The following is a 17,803-nucleotide window of genomic DNA, read 5'->3' as shown; positions in this document are numbered from 1 at the left end:
CATCACAGTTTATAAAATTTGATTTAGTGAGGTTTTACCATCCAGAGACCCCAGTTCATCAGATACTTGAATTCATTAGCTTATAGAATTTAGGTCAACAATTGGGTTTTGCCTTATTTTGTCCAGCAGGAAATTAATTTCATATTGTTAATGTATTATTCAAATCTCAATGTTTGATTTCATAGTTTTTATACAAATCTTACATTTTACCCCATGCATTTTTTTGTTTTAGTGTTTTTTTTCATTATGCAAATTATTATAATTAAAGAATATTTTTAAAAGTTCATGGAAGTATTTGTATTATCTTTTAATTCATTTTTTCCACAAACTTTTTGAAGTACCCTTGTATAATAGATAAAAGGAAGAGGGTCAAAAATTTGAAAACCCATGTAAAGATTTTGCTTAGAAAAGAAAAATTTATTATTCATTTTTGTTATTCTTATTATGTAGTATATAGATAAAAAAGTTTTCATGTGCAGTTTTTATTTCAGTTTTTCCTTTTTTTTTTTTTTTTTTGGTTGGCTGGCTGGTACAAGCATCTGAACCCTTGACCTTGCTGTTATCAGCACTGTGCTCTAACAAACTGAGCTAACCGGTCAGCCTCCTATTTTAGTTTTTCCTTCTAGAAATAAGCCATTCACTTTTCTCAATGTTTACAATGTTCACATTTTTATTTATTTTCCTTAATTTTGTGAATTTCATGGACTCAAAAGACAAATCAAAATTTGAAAATTAAAAATGATAGGGAAGGTAGGAAAAATTGTACTAAAGTATGCTACATGCAAGAGAAATGTCAACTTTTTAATAGCATCTTGCCAAGTCATTCTGGAAATATGTTATATGTAAGGATTGATTCTGATTGATAAAAGGGGCAGAGAATAAATATTGATGGAATTGTGATTAATGGCAAAGTTAAGGAAGGTAGTAAAAACTGAAAGTTAAGTAAACACAGATACATGTTAATAAATCAAAATTAGATGTACCATGAACCTAGAGAGTTGCATGATTTATCCCTAAAGAAAACAAAACCTCAGCAAAATGTCTGGTAAAACTGGGCATTTTTATTCTCCTAGTGAAACTTATAAAAATGTAAGATCTTAGCAGTAATTTATTGTAGATAAGTTGCCTTTGTCAACTAATAGTAGTGTGACGATTACTTCAAAAAATTTACAGAAACAAGAAATTGAGAAACTGATGCAACATACAGCTCATACTGAAAATGATGATAGTAATGAATATGAATATGAAGAGATGTCAAAAATGAAAGAAGGGAAAGCATGTAAACAACATGTGGCAAAAGGGATTTTCGTGATGCCAGCAGCTGCGACCATGGAAGCATTTTCAGATGAGGAAGTAGATAATGACTCAGGCCAGGCGGAGTCTCAGGCCAACACTGATGGAGAGGGTTTGCAAAAAGAGATATTTAGTAATGAAAATAAAAGTGGTATTGATCATCTTGATGATACGGAAATAGAACAGGAAAGTGATGAAGGGCAGAGTCAGAATGATTCAGAAGCAGATGAAATGCTCTCTGAGAAGGAAACTGAGCTAGCTGAAATGGAAAGTCTGAAGGATATAAAAACAAGTGAGACTAATGTAAAAAATACAGATGTATTCTCTGATGACTTACCAGGTAGAGACGTGAATACTGAGAATGAAGAAAATAAAGAGTATGTTAAGGAAAGGAAAAGTAGCAAGGAAGATGTGATCACTGACAGTGAAAGGGAATCAATAGAAGAGCCGGGCAGTTACATGGAAGGCGAAAGCAAGAGTCAGCAGGGTGCAGCTGATGGATTTGAGCAGCCCGAGTCAGTAGAATTCAGTAGTGAAGACAAGGAGGATGATGAAGTTGAAATTGGCCAAAGCTTGTTGTATAGCAGAAAATTTATTGGACAAGGAAATGAGGAAGAGACCGAGCCCAAAATATCCAAATTCGTGCCAGCATTTGATTTTAAGTTTGACCACTTGTCAGAGATACCAGAGGAGCAGGAAGGAACAGTGAATTCAGAAAGAAGTGGCGTAGAGGAACAAGAGGTAGAGACAAATGAGGAAAATGTGGAGATGCATGGAGGAAGAAAGGAGGAGGAAACAGAGTGCGTGTCAGATGACCTCACAGACAATGCAGAGGTGAGTGAAGGCAAGGGGAAGTCAGGGGGAGAGGCAGAGGATGGGTCTGAAGGTGGAGGGGATGGAATCTATGAGGAGAGGGATGAGGGCGAGGAGGAGTGTGAAAAAGACCAGGGAAGAGGAGAAATGGAGAGCCTGGTTGAGGGAGAGGAGGACCTAGAAGAGGAGGAAGAATGGGAGAAGGATAAGGAAGATGAGGAGGAAAAGGAGAGGGGACAGAGCCACCAGGAGGAAAGAAATCAAGCAGTGGAGGAAGGAGAATGGGAAGAAGAGGAAGAAGGGGAGGAAGAGGAGCAAGGAGAAGAGGAAGGGGAAGGGGAGGAGAAGACAGAAGAGGGGAAAGAGGAAGAAAGAGAAGGGGAGGAGCTAGGAGAAGGGGAAGAGGAGGGAGACAGAGAAGAGGATGAAGATGAGGAGGAAGAAGGAAAAGAGGAAGAAAGAGAAGGAGGGAAAGAGGAGGGAGAGGGGGAAGAGGAGGAAGGAGAAGAGGAAGGAGAGGGGGAAGCAGAGGAAGGAGAGGGGGAAGGGGAGGAAGGAGAGGGGGAAGGGGAGGAAGGAGAGGGGGAAGCGGAGGAAGGAGAGGGGGAAGGGGAGGAAGGAGAGGGGGAAGGGGAGGAAGGAGAGGGGGAAGGGGAGGAAGGAGAGGGGGAAGGGGAGGAAGGAGAGGGGGAAGGGGAGGAAGGAGAGGGGGAAGGGGAGGAAGGAGACGGGGAAGGGGAGGAAGGAGAGGGGGAAGGGGAGGAAGGAGAGGGGGAAGGGGAGGAAGGAGAGGGGGAAGGGGAGGAAGGAGAGGAAGGAGAGGGGGAAGGGGAGGAAGGAGAGGAAGGAGAGGGGGAAGGGGAGGAAGGAGAGGAAGGAGAGGGGGAAGGGGAGGAAGGAGAGGGGGAAGGGGAGGAAGGAGAGGATGAGGAAGGACAGGGGGAAGGGGAGGAAAGAGACAGGAAGGAGAGGGAAGGGGGAGATAATGGGAAGAATGGAGAAGAGGAGAAAGAGGTTGACAATGAGAAAGAAGAAGGGAGATACCAGGGAACAGGTGAAGAAGAGAAGGAAAGGCAGGTAAGGCAAGGTGAAGGAGAAGAGTCAAAAAAAGTGAGCAAAATAAAAAAATCTATAAAATATGACAAACGTAGAACATGTCAAAAAAAGTCAATTACTCACACAGAGGGAAAGGGGAAAGAGCAGAGGTTCAAAATGCCAGTGCAGTCCAAACAACTTTCAGAAAATGGGCCACCACATTCCAAGAAATTCTGGAATAATGTATTACCACATTATTTGGAATTGAAATAACAAACTTTAAATTTGATCTAATTATGGCCAGCCAAACATTTTGAACACCCTGCATATAATAGCACTCATTGTATTTTATTAAACTGATTTTATGTCACGGTTATTTTGTATGTGTTAAAAAAAAACAACTGAAGCCAGTTGTGTTAAGGGGTCCGAAACAACAGGAGGCACTGGTAAATATCTGACTCTTCTTAAACTAATGTCTTGTTATATTTTTCCCTCAAATTATAAATCTATAACTAGAAAATATCAAAAGGTTATATTAGATAATTAACGTTATATATTCCTTATTAAAGACAGATTTAAGAAATAGGAGTATACTTTAAGAATGTTTTGTTTGTACATACAAATTGGTCCATTTAAAAATGGCACAGGTCCTTAAGGGCTATAAAACCTTCTCATTTCTTATAAATATGTTAGCACATTTTCTTTTTTGTCTGTGATGACAGTTTACTTACCACATAGAATAATTTTACAAGAATGGATGATATTCTAAAACTAAACTGAGGAATTCATATTTTAAAGAAACAGTGTTGTCTTTTTACCTTTTATGTGTCCTTTCTGCAAAAATCTACAAAGTGACAGCCATGTTCAGAGTTTATATCCTAATAATGTAATCTCTTTTAGTTACAGTCTAGGTAGATGGCAGTATATTTAATGTAATGGAGATTAATTTAAATGTATAATCTGGAAGTATGTCAAACTTTAAGTGTTTATCAGCCAGGCAAAACTACTCAGTGGGCCTCAGTTTCCACATCTGTAAAATGGAGATGAGATGCTATGGTAACTATAGTCTCTCTAACTCTTAAATTCTTTTCATTCTAACAGGCTGATTTACCTGTCATTTTTGTTATTTGCATAAAAAATTGTTTTAAGGAAGAAAAATTACACTTTAAAATTTTTCTGTAAAGTGTTCTTTACTCTTAAGAAATTATGACAGCTTTAATGTCTCTTTTCTTCTATAATTCTGTATTTTTAAACTCCCATAATTTTCGAGCTTTAACTGCACTGTCAGAACCTTCATTTTCAGTATCTGTTACGTGCCCTCATTGTATTCTTTATTGACTAGTCTCTTTTGTCTGTTGCTTGTCAGAATGTTTCAAGTAAAGTAAAAATTATATGTATATAGTCAGTAATTGTTTATGAAAAGATGAACTGTCTTAATATTAAATGTTGAATTTTAGAGAAGCTAGATTTCCAAAAGTGTAATTTCAATCTTCCCCCTAAATTTTTAGTCTATATAATGCACCTAGTATGATTGTTGTTTTTTTTTTATATCTCTCTTTTCATCTAATTTCCTTTCTCAGAGACCCTTCCATATTTTGGACATGAGGGATTTCTTATACTTATTATCAAGGAGGATTTTGATGGTAAACTTCCTGTGAATTTTGTGTAGTTGAATTCTTCATATATTTGATACTCTGTGAGTGAGAAAAAATGTGAGGAGAAAGACTAGGATCGTACAAAGTAGAGAATTTCCTAGGAGCAATTGTAAATTTTATCTTAGCTGCAAGGATATCTGGTAGCATCTCATAACTAAACAAATACATACTGACTTGGCATTGCAGTTCTTTACCAAATTCTACCACATTTGTTAAGCTTTAGTAGAACAGAATTAATACTATGAAAAAGTATATGTGCTAAACATGGTTATTTAAAAAGGAGACTTAAAATGATTAAGTAAGATGAATAACAGACAGTGAGTTCATAAAAGAAAAACCTCCAGGGAGATGAGAAACTCTTAAACCCAACTTACTAATGTTAAAGTTATGGGCATTCATCTTCCATTGAATAGATAATCAGCCAGCAGCAATACTGAAACAGTTTTCCAAAATGTGCCCATCTCAGTATTTGAACTGGTCTAGATGTTCATTTTTAAACATTTCTTACCCATTTCTTTACATTTCCCTGGCCAAAAACTTTTTGTGCTCTTTAGAAGTGGTAGTTCATGCAAGCATAGTGCTCTGGTTAGAAGTACACTGGCCTAGTCATTTTGAGACAGAGCCCTACTTCCAGCTTTGTACTTTCGAGCAGTATGAACTTGGGCCAGTTTCTTATCCTTTGCCAGCCTCAGTTTCTCCATCTGGAAACATATAGAAAAGTGATTCTGTAGGAACACAAATTGTTTATTACCAACCAGAGCTTTGTCAAAACCAGAATTTCTAGTATCCCTTTTCCTAAATAAAAAATCTTGAGTCTAGTCACCAAATCACCCAACCTTCAAGCTAACTAGCAGCTTTACTTAAGTAAGCAGTTACCGTAAACTAAGCATACCAACTTTCTGTGCCCACTGTTCAGCGAACATTCATTTAATCACACATGTGGCAGGTTGAGTATCCTTTAGAAGTTTATGGAGAGGAGTTTCTTGCTGGTTAGTGGTGGGCTGGGGTGGGGGATAAAAGAACCAGCTCTTGACAGACTTTTATGAACAGAAATAGTTTACATATTTGTAAATTGTGTATATATTAAGAGAGAAAAAAAAGGAAGCTTAAGAATGAGACCACTTTGTCCTTCATGAATCAATAATACTTGGTTACATAGATTAAAATAACTGGTTCCTTCTTATGGTCCTCATCTGGTTACTCAAGCTTTTATCAGTTTATCACTGATCATTACTGAGGAAAGTGTGAGTTGTATATGTAGAATCCATTGAGTTACAGTTTCCTAATAAGGACTCTGACAGAAAAATACTTAAAGTTAAGCTGCAAAGGACTACCACAGAAGCATATGCTGCTGCTGAACAGCAGCATTCGAGGTGAGTGCAATTGAAATGTCTTCTGTTGTTTCACTATAGGGGTAAACTTGCTATACATGTATATATCAAAAATAAAATGTGATCATGAAGGAAGTTGCTGTAATTCTTTCCTTCATTCTTTTAATTGTAAAAATTCTATGTGATATTGTGTGCCCAGTACCTGACACATAACTAAATATTTGGTACATATTCTTTATTCAACAAATATTTATGTACCAAACACCAAAAAAAAAAAAAAAAAAAAAAAAAGACGCTTCCCCAAGTCAGGTAGATCTCAAGAAGTGAGGGGAGTTTACAGTCAACCTTCTGTAGCCCTCTTACCTGTCATGGACTTTAGGTATAGGTTTCTCAAAAGAGCACCAAGTAAAAGGAATTCCTGTGGCTCTGCCGTAACTATTTAACGATGCCCTTTTGTTTCCTGATATTCCTATGCTCTTAGCCAGGGCTGCCCAAAGATAAAAAAATATATAATCTGAAAACAAATCTGTGGCTTTCCCCCATTAAATCCCTTAATTAATGAGAAGAAAATGGTTTTGTTTCTTGGATACAGCCCCTGATCTCAAGGAATGCTTGGGCCATTTCTATAGGCTGGGCAGAAAATTTACTAGTACAATAGAGTGCTTCAGGAGTAGAACTTCAGCTGCCACAGAGAAAGGTTAGGAAAGGGCTTCCAAGGAGAGAAGGGTGAAACTTGAACTGAGTAATATCAAGTAAAACTTAGCCAGGCAAAGGGGTTGAGGGGAAGGGGGCTTTACAGGCCCCCTGGAAATGGGCATTGGGAGAGTTTTGGTGTGACTGAAGCCTAGAGTATACTTTGGTCCTAGGGAAAGAGGCAAAGGGCCCTGTGTGTTTATAAAAGATGTTAAAACAAAAGAGTTTGTTGGCCACACTTGAGTTTTTGTAAGCTGCCCTAGCTGCCAGATTCCTGGCTCAGAATAAAAGGATGCACAGACAAGGGTAGAACAAGTAAGTGGACACTTTAAATGAGCTATTTGTTAGTCATAAGATCTGAGACATTATGGTAAAAAATGTCCAAGTTTCTTGGTTTTTGATAGTTTTCAATACACACTAGGAATTCTATTATGGAGGGGCCTTTACAATCACTTATATTTATGTAGAAATATATAGTATTTGCTTATATGTTATTTTCTCTTTAAATAATCTTTTTCATCTTTACATAAACCCTCTGAGGTAGGTGTTGCTAATGTTATTTTTCCATTTTACAGATAGACTGTTAAGTACCATTAATTAGGTGCCATCCATGCTCAGGCCGTGAGTGATATAGCAAGGCTTGGAAAGCAGTGCTTAGATCCTTAGATCTTTGTATTTCATGTCTTTCTCACTTTACTACTGCCTCAACAATTCTAGTGTAGTTAAAACATGAACTTACATGTTAACTTTTCCTGTCCTAAAAAAATAGCATTGAAATTGAGATTTTAAATATATACTTTCCCACCTGATAAGCTTAAAGTTTTATGCGATATTAATCTACTTAGAAAACATTCTCTACCCTGTATGACATTGATACATAATTTTATGCTTTATAGTTTTGTTTTTTTCTGGTTTTCTTTTTTACTTAAAAAAAACCCCTATAATACGCAGAGAAAAATGCATATTTCATACATGTATAGCTCAATGTGTATTTCACAAACTGAACACACCCATCACAAATTGATCTGCTTCTAGATCCAGGAAGCTCCCCAGACGCTCCCCTTCTTCCAGTTATTTCCCCCCTCCCCATCCCCCATAACTACTATGCAGACTTCTAATAGCAATCCCTAGTTCCTAAAGCGTGTGATGTAATTGGGTTCTTAAGCAAACTGAAGCCTCACGAGTAACAAGTAATGTTTGCTTTCTTGATAGCTCCCAAAAGAAATATAAACAGTTTTGCCCTGGGCCAGACTAAACACTGCAGCTCACTGTATTGTGTCTGACCAATCAAACAGGGGTCCTTTTTTCACAGGCCCATTTACTTCTTTACTATGTTCCTAACACAAGACGTGTACTCGATCATTCCAGACTACCTCTTTACATCTTATATGGTTCTAGTGCCAAGAATGTACTTAAACATTACCCTTTCATTTTGTAAAATGACAGTATTCTGCCAGTCACTCCTAATTGTTTGTTTGAAGGTAAGTGCTTTCTGTGATTTAAAGTAGTTGTTCAGATGTGTGTCTAGAATAATTTTAAATGTGCTTAATAAGTGCAAAGTGGATTTCTAGTGAAAATGTCATTTTCTAATAATTTTCCTCAAATTTAGAAAATGATATAATTCCAGCATTTCTTCATTGTTATAGATTTCCTTATAGTTAACAAGTAAAATTGTAGTTCATTACAAGAGATGGGTGTTTTCCTTATTTCTAAAATAAGGTAAAACTCCAAGTTCCTTTTTATAATAGCATGATATTATCCTATGATTACATTAATGCCTTAGTTAACAAACCCGGCTGGAGTTGACCCAGGTGCTAGATTAGCCAAACACTCCAAATAATTGAGGACTATGCTGGAACACAGCTCACCGACCCTCCCTCCGTGAGACAGAGGGGTATGGTCTGAAATTTTCTGTCTCAGGAGCACTGTTCATTCTAGTTAGCTTTTCATTTATGTATATTTATGAATACATCTATTTACCAGCCATAAGTCTTAAATCTAGTACTCTTGCTTCCCATTTCCTTTCAAAGTAAAGTTGTCTCTGATAATTTTAGCTACCCATAATGTGCATCTTGTTAGACATAGTATATAACATAAGTCATTTTGAGGGCAAATCATGCAGGAAAAAAGAAAGCTTTAAAAGTTATTGGTAAATGTTACCTTGTGGTTAACTCTACCCAGCCTAACCAATCATCCTTTCACGTAGCTGTCTGCCCTTGGTACCATGTTTCCCTCTCCCATGTTCCCCTCTGCATCATGACCTTGGAATAACCCAAATCAATTTCTCCCAGAGTGACTTCTGAAATTCTTTTTTAAATCTCAACGCTTCACTTATGGATCGCCTGCCCTCAGTGAGAATGCTATTAGGACACACCTTTAGTTCCACTGGCCTGAGGATGCCACTTGTATTTATTACTAAGGCATGCTATATGAACATATCTTCTCCCTAGCCTGAACTCTCCTATTTTGTATTTTTACCAGAAGAAAGGTGAGTTAATTATTAGAGGCATTGTTTTCAAACCACTTACTAAAGATTCTGTTGGGTGTCAGACTTTATCCTTAGCCAAACAGCCACTGGGAAACTGACCACCAAAAGCCAGTTATAAGGTTGTAGAGGGTATAAAGGATGCATATGGTCTGAAGCAGACATTGCCAAGGTGAACTTTGTACAAATGTTATTCAAGGGAATGAATGGCATTGATTACTGTCTCACTTATTTTAGAGGTTATTATAACTTTAGGGAAGCATGTAAATGAAAGTACAGGGGGAAAAAAATCCATTAAGGAACCCAATTTCTCAATGACAGTCAATAAGAATATTCTACCCAAAATATGAAACTGCAAAAAAAAAAAAAAAAAAATCTCAATATAGAATAAAGGCTAAAACTAATAGTTTTCTGCTTATACTTAATAAGCATTACATGATTTAGTATCAATTTGTCATATCTATAGACAGGCTGTTTTATAATTTGAATTAGCTGGCCAGTAGCCAGATAGACCAAGTTCTGCCTCTGTTTGGTTTTTCTTCTTTTAATAACCAAGAGCAACCATTTAAACTGTCTTGTTTCTTTATTTTTCCTGGTATGTAAATCATGAGAGTTGTATTTCTGTTTTTGAAAATGAACGTAATATAGAGATATGATTATGTATCGATGCTACAGAAGATAGAAAGCTTTTTAACTTCTCTCAAGTTTAAAAGAGTTCTTTTGAGAAAGCCAAGAAAGCATATTTAACTTTTTTTTTCCTTCACTTTTACCTGGCCATAGGTGTTAGCAGAATTTGGGGAATCCTAGTTCTTGAAATGGAGCATCATGGATAAAATCCTTCATAATATAGTAACTTGATATTCAGCATGGATTATGCAGTGTTTTATTTCTTCCACTTTAGTATTTGAATTAATATTCTCTATATTATTTGACATGGTATAAATTATTTATGAGAGCAATATCAAATCTCTATTTTAAAAAAAGTCTTACTCTCTTCTGATGATTAATTTTGTTACAGAATGATGAATTTTCAGAAAATGAACTAGAAACAGAAAGTGTGGATAAGGAATTTAATTCTGAAAATCTGGAAGACGAGGAGAAAGCTGTGGATGATAATGAAAATGTTCTTTCAGATGACCACAGTGAAACAGAAGAGGCAGAAAGAAACAAGGACAACTCAGCTACAACCATTAAAAAGGTGGGATGATAGGTGCTTAAATCCTGAGATCTTGCCTAAAAGAAAGCATATGGGTCCCCTGGTGCCTGAAGAGGACAGATTCTAACTTCCTTTGGGAGCAGAAATACTTCTATTAATTACTTCACTCATGTGCCGTAGGAAAGTCTTTGGTTAATTTAAGAATCCTGCAAACTTTGTCTCTAGCACACTTTCTACATTGCTTGGTAGCATCCTCTTCCATATATGAGTAGAAGTTGACTGGTATGGACCAGAATAATACACTGTTAAGAAATTAACCGAGGACTTTTGGACCTGGTCCTTGACATGCTGGAAATACAAAATTAGGAGCCCTGGCACTGGTGGCAGAAATGGGATGTGGATGTGTATGCATATATGGGTATATTTACATGTGTATGGACAAATGAAGTTGGTCACAGCAGTATTTGAGGTTGTGATCAGTTCTTTACAGATGCAGACTAAGTATGTACAGGAGGAATAGAAGGAAGTATCACTGAGGAAGCAAAAATCATCCTAAAAGAGGAGCTAGGGATACCAAAAACATAATCTCTTCTATTTGGCAGTTTTGCCTGAGAGCGACCCTGCTAGGAGACAGTTGGTAGGTTTGAAATCATTTGTTTGCTAACACTACTCTGGATTAATTTCAGAGGTGTGGGATTCTGAAACCCAAACTGAAAGACATTGTACTGATTTATTTTTGTTTTTGTTTTTTGGACCTCTCATGCAGAACACCGAGTTAGTCATGCCTTCTAGTTGATGAAATACTCTCATCATTGGTCTATGCAAGGCTCTTCTCTATTATTTAAACTTATTCCCTTTTAGCCCTGTTCCTGTCCTCTTTTTCCCTAACATAGACAGCCACTGAAACCTATTTGTCCTTTTATTTGAATGTGTGCTTGTAAAATATGTATTGATTTGTGTGCATGTATTTTTAATTTACAAAATGATATTGTGCTATGGAGGTTTTTCTCTTCCTCCGTTCCTTCTTTTTCCAAGACTCCTTCCTATCACTGAGGAAAAAAATGTCCTAGTAGTTAATGTTTTCTTTCAGAGGAAAAGAACAATTCTGTTTATAGGGAACATTTATGAGTTCAGGTTAGGAGGTCCCTAAAATTCTTTAACATAGAACTCATTAAACAGAAATCATATACCAATTAGTATTCCTGAATCTTCTTTGAGGAGAATTCTTGAGTCAATTTTATTTAATCATACGATTTTAAGCTAGAAGGGCATTAGAAATTAGCATCTAAGGCGCCTCATTTTACGAGAGCCCAGCAAAATGAAGTAATTGTCACATGTTTATGTAATTAGCTAGAGGCAGACCTTGTAACCCTGCTTAAAAATCAAGACCAAGTTTTTTAGCATAGCACAAGTATGTCTTTTGTTATATTATTTCTTTATTGTTTATAGGGAGGAAAAGCCAACCTAGAAGAATGGGCCATTTGTGAATATAATGAAAATCCAAAAGGTATGAGTGTGTTTGACTTCAAAAGCATGTTTTTTAAAAGGGTGGATATATAATATGCATACATATGTACATACATATAAATGCACATGTATGCTATTTGGGTTAATTATAAGCTTATACATATATATTCCACTTTATACTTTTTACTGTCACATGACCCTCATAATAAGCTATGAAATGTCACATGAGTTTATTTGTTCATATTTATAACCACCACAGTTTCTTCATATACACATACATTAGTCCTGGCTGCTCAAGTGTCAGTATTAAGGGAATTAGGATAGCCTTATTACTGCCTTTTTTTCCCTCTACTCACCCAGTATTATTGAGTCAGGCTTTAGACTTCTTTGAGTCAGACTGATGAGCACTGCTGGACCTCATTGTCCAAGTTAGGATTCCTGGGCTAGCCAAGAGCCACAGCAGCCATGCAGCTATTTTCACAAGAGCCCAGACCTGAATCTCTGGTCTTACCATGGACATCGAAGAGAAGTTCTTTCCCAAGCCTGGTTGTTGGTGTCAGAGAACAGGAGCCATGGAATAGAGGAGACTATGATTGCCCTGAGTCCTACATTTTCTAGACCCAGATCATCTGTGTTTTTGCTATACAACTCCTTCATTGTTTTCCCACAGCATCACATGGCAATATGCTTTCTACTGTGTTCTCATGAAAAGCAACTATTTGTAATACTGAATATCTGATCTAAACCTAAGCAGAAGAAGGAATAGTTTCCTTAATCCTTTTATCCTTCTAACGTCTGCAGAAAGAGTACTAAGTTTTAGAATATTTTAGGCAAAGTGTTAAGATATTTATCATCTCTAAGTATTCTTAGCATATAGCCTAAAGTGTTAAAAAGAAATTAAATATAAGTTTTTAAGTAGTTGATTATATAAAATTAAAATAGTTCATATGTTTTATAAGTATACTTAAAAGATTATAACTCAACTATATAACATGTGGATTAATTTGAAGCACCAAAAAGTAACATGTCTATTTGAGTATAAAGAATTTAATTATATCTAGGTTGATTAAAAAAAGAAAAATAAAGTAATTTATATTTTACAGAATTCTTCTCTTACATTTACTTTTACCTTTGTAGCTATATTTGGACACTGGTCATCTAAACATTTATAATATTGGTCAGGTTATTCTGAGCTATTCACCTTAACTCAACTTTTCAGGAAATATGCAGTGCAGACATTATCCACTACTCCAGTACTGAGCTCTTTTCATATTACCTCACAACTCAGGGTGATAGAGTTTAACTGAAAGCATCAGGTCTTTTTCTTTTTCTCATTAGTTAGAATCAATATTTCTAAATGTATCCAATTTTAGGAAACATGCATGATCATGCAAGGAGCAGTTTTTCAGAAGTCCTGGAAGGTAATGAATTGACACGAAATAAAGACATAAAAAAACCAAAGAAGGTAAGTGAACTGAACTTTTCATTTTCGTGTTAAGACCAAAGTATTGAACTGCTCCTTCTACTTTTCATATGGTGATCCACATAATTTAGCTCCCTTAATATGAGTTTTTATGGCCTCAAAATATGAAGAATTTCATGTTAAAATGTTTTACATTTTTAATAGAACAGCTTTCCTTTGGTTAGCATTTGCCTGATAGATCTTTCCCCCTTCCTTTCAGTTTTACTTGTGTTTTAGATGTGTCTGTTGCAAATGGCCATATAGCTGGATTTTGCCTTCGGAATTTTTAACATGCATATCTAAAATCTAAAGCTAATCAATATTCTTACCTTTTTCTCAAATCATACCAGGATTTTAGAAGAGTTTTCTCTCCTATCACTATTTCTTTCCCGTTTTACAAGTTATTATACCCAGTGTTTCAATTTTTAACTTCAAAAATCATATGTTGTTACTACTTTTTATACCACTTTCTTTATTCACCGTTTCTTTTTACATCTCAGATGTTTTTCTGGTATCCTTCTTCTTCCTGAAGAAATTCTTTGGGATTTCCTGTCAGAGGTGCCTTTTGGTAGTTAACACTTTCAGTTTCCACTCATTTGAAAGTATCTTTATTTTACCATAGTTCTGGAATTATAGTATGGCTGGTTGACAGTTATTTTCTCTTGGTATTTGTTCCCACTGTTGCTGTTAAGAATTTTGCTTTAGTATAATTGCTGATAACTTTGTATATAACCTGTCATTTCTTTCTGGCCGCTTTTTAGATTGTTTTTGATGTGTTCCAGTTCACTATGAGATGCCTAGGTGAATTTATTAAATTTTAACTTTAGAATATATTTTGACTCTTAAATCTGAGAGTTCATGTCACTCATATTTTTAAAAATTCTCATTATATATTTGAATATTTTCTCTCTCCTTTTGAACCCTGATATAAAACTTTTCATTCTAATGTCCATGTCTTTTAATATCATTTTTATATTTTCCATGTCTAAATGATATTCTGGGTAATTATAGGGCTTTTGTCAATTTCATAGTATCTCTTCAGCTGAGTGTACTCTGCTATTTAATCTACCTGTTGAGTTTTAATTTCAGTGATTGTATTTTTTACATTTTTAAGTGAAGTTCTATTTTGGTTCCTTTTCAAATCAATGTGGTCTTTTAAAAATTAGTATTTTGCTTTGTGTTCATGTTTTTTATTATAGTCTTTTAAACAATTTAAGCATGCTTATTTTATAGTTTGTATTTACTATTTCCAATGTCAGATGTCCTTAGAAATCTAAATCTGTGTGTTGCTTTGGCTGACTTGCTAATGGTAACTTGTTTCCCTATGTGTTTTGAAATTTCGATTGTGAGTTCATGTTCAGCCAGGACTTTTTTGTAGAAATCCTATAAGGCCTAGATTAGAGTGAATCCATTTATAGATAATTTGTATTAGCCTCTGTTAACTCTGACATAGCTAAAGGACCACTTTAAGTTAATTTCTCAGTTAAGGGTTGCCCACCCACACCAGTAGTGTAAATATGAACCCCAAACTCACATTAGCAAAACGTTTTTCTCCTTCACTCAAATGCTGGGCCGAAAGAAGCATATTATTTTGTTATTTTCCAATGTTTGTAGGTAGATTTACATTAAAGGCATAGTCCTTAAAAGGTTCCCACATTATGTAGGGGTCTCAGTTCCAATTACTCACGTTCTGTTAGATCAAATCTGTTAAAACCCAAGGGTCTAAGTTATGAGTTCAACAAATGCCATTTTAGTACTCACTCACCTTGGAGGCTTCCTGCCCCTTTTTCATTTTTTGGCCCATGTTTTGGATTTTTCTTAATTTTTTGTGAGATTACCTGCACATTATAAAATTATATTTTTTATATTTATGCAGCATTTCTTAGTATTTTGTAGTGGCAGAATATTTCAAGATGTGTTTTCCTCTGTCGTAGCAGGAAAAGGAATTCCTCCATTTGAATCCATAGGCTCTTTTTCTAGACTGACTTTTTTGGTTACAACTTTTTAATGTAGTTCTTCCATTCTTTAAGGCTAAATGTGAGCTATTATTATTAGCACCATTTTGATATCTGAAAAAGCCAAGTCCTCACCTGGTTTTTGTTTCCTGTCTTTCATTTCTGACATCTCAAAACCATTATTTTGGTTGTCACTCTTTAAGGATCCTCTGTTTACGAATCCTCTATTTTCTCTCTGGCTAATCCTCAAAGGGCCTGAATCAAATGAAACTTTTTACTTATCATCTTACTTGATCTCTCCTGCATGTGGCCCTTTTGGCCACTCCCTTCTTGATATATTTTCCTCACATGGCTTCTGAGCTGCCTCATTTTCCCAATTTTGCTTCTACAAACCTTAGTCCTCAGTGCTGGCTCATTTTCCTCTGCCTGTCTCGCACTCTTTGCTCTTCCTCCCTCTCTCTTATTTTTTTTCCGCCTGCCTGGAATCCCCAGGTTACGAGAGCTACTTTCATCTCTTCAGCTATTATCTGTATTCTGCATATCTGTAGCCCTGGCCTCCCCTGAGCAGCAGCTCCGTATATTCAACTGCTCACTCAGACCCATTGGACTCACACAGCCATTGTTTGGCAGCACTAACATTTTGCCAGAAGTTCTGATCTACAGGAATAGGGAGGTATTTCTTCCTCCTCCAGAATATTACAATAGAAGTTCTCTGTAGCTGCCCATATGCTGGGCATTGCAGACATGTCCTGAAAATAACCCATCCTGGTTACATTTAAAAGTTATGATAAGTAATATCCCAGTTTTCTCTTTTTATTTTCTCTTACACCTTAACAAAGTAAAATACTAAATTTGTTCTTTGAAGAAAAATGATAATGTATTACCAAGATGTTGATCATATTGAAAGTTAGACCCTGAAAAGTCTTGTTGTAGGGTGGAATCATAACTGCATTTTGGTAAAAGGAAAATGATGGATACTACGAATGTACCATTGTACATGTGGTGCCCCATAAAGATCTGATGGAATCATATTCATACTTGTTGAAAACGATACCCCCTAAATACTATTAAGTGAAGGTTTCACTTACTGATATGAGCTATATTTGTTCGTGTGTGTGTTTTTTTTCCTAGATTTTTCTCTTTAAAAGGATGTCATTGACAGGTCAGAAAAGTGAACCTCTCCCAGAAATAAAACCAATAGGAGGTCAAATGGCCTTTAAAAGCAAAAAGGAAAGTGCCAGCAAGAACCATATGGGGCAAACTCATCAGGATGCTTCACCACCAAATACACAGAGAAGGTCAAAATCTTGTATGATACTATAAATATATATTTATGTTTTCATGGTCACCAAGCAATTGTTCTTAAGTAATTTATGCTTGAAAAACTTTATGACTTCTGAAGGGATGTTTCTGATAACAGACTTTTAAAGATGTGAGTTAATATGTCTTATTTGGTTTGAGCATTATGACCAGTTTTGATATTTATTTATGCTAATATTTTTAACAAGCAGTTTGACAATATGTGTATCTCAAACTCTCCTCCAAGTGTTGTGGCCTTAACTGTTCAGTGTTGCAAAAAAAAATATATTTTTATAAGTGAAAATTAAATTAAGATATTTCATAGTTTTTACTGAACAATTTTACTTTATAATTTCAAAGGCCATATTTACAATCTCATGACACTGTAACAGTTTTTAATGTATTTGCAATTTTTTTAAAAAGGCAGAATTGTTTATAATGAACATTTTAATAAACTATATCTGGTCGGCTCTGTTAAAATGGATTAGTATGAGTAAAATTTGGAGGTACTTGGAGTTGTCAATTCACAAAGTGAGAGCAAAAAAATCTAATTTTAAAGTATTGAAGGATGGAAAATGGATTTATCCCCGAGTAAGGAAAATATCCAGGCAACTGTGAAAACAATACATCTTTGTAGAGAAACTGAGTGTTAGAGTTTCTTTGCTTCCCAATTCTTTCTTTATGGAGGTTATTTGGCATGAAAACATTGCAGATTATGTGGTGTGATCTGGAGTGTTTGACCATGCCACAGATTGCCACCATAGGAGAACTGAACACAGGCAGCCTTGCTCATTTCAGCTGGCTCAGTCACACAGTGCTCTGCCACAGCAATAGGAGGCATAAACTGTTAAGTCTACTCTGAGAGAAAAATTTCTTTCCAATGCTCACAGGTCCTGCTTATTCAATGCAGCAAACGGCCTTCATTTTCCCCATTCTAGCTTGTGAATAAAACATTTTCTTCTTCGATCACAGTGACTGTTTCCCCAAAGAAAAAAGAAACTCCATCTTTACATTTCATGCACAAGGGTTGCGAGGATGTTATTCCAGAGTAGATGTGATCTTGAAATCTTACAAAATAGTCTTATATGTCAATATTACATTTAGTAGAATTCTATTTTAATTAAAGGTAAATACAATAGAAAATTTTGGCTATTGCACC

The 17,803-nt window shown here is 35.8% G+C and overlaps 1 protein-coding gene across 2 annotated transcripts in view; it reads left to right on the top strand.

Moving 5' to 3' along the window:
- RPGR (retinitis pigmentosa GTPase regulator) overlaps nt 1–17,178 on the top strand; it is a 52,346-nt gene extending 35,168 nt beyond the window's left edge. Inside the window, exons 14-18 of one of the 2 annotated variants that reach the window (XM_063083443.1) lie at nt 1,174–2,127; nt 10,324–10,503; nt 11,911–11,968; nt 13,302–13,393; nt 16,477–17,178. In XM_063083443.1, the coding sequence (XP_062939513.1) occupies nt 1,174–2,127; nt 10,324–10,503; nt 11,911–11,968; nt 13,302–13,393; nt 16,477–16,668 (1,476 nt within the window). In that variant the 3' untranslated portion in view covers nt 16,669–17,178. The remainder of the gene's footprint in view (nt 1–1,173; nt 2,128–10,323; nt 10,504–11,910; nt 11,969–13,301; nt 13,394–16,476) is intronic. The other variant, XM_063083444.1, reaches the window with a different exon arrangement.
- Nucleotides 17,179–17,803: the final 625 nt, after the last annotated feature.

Source organism: Cynocephalus volans, chromosome X (assembly GCF_027409185.1).
Source record: "Cynocephalus volans isolate mCynVol1 chromosome X, mCynVol1.pri, whole genome shotgun sequence".
Classification (NCBI taxonomy): Eukaryota; Metazoa; Chordata; class Mammalia; order Dermoptera; family Cynocephalidae; genus Cynocephalus; species Cynocephalus volans.
Note: the sequence above shows the minus strand (reverse complement) of the source record. Positions and strands in the feature narration are given on the sequence as shown.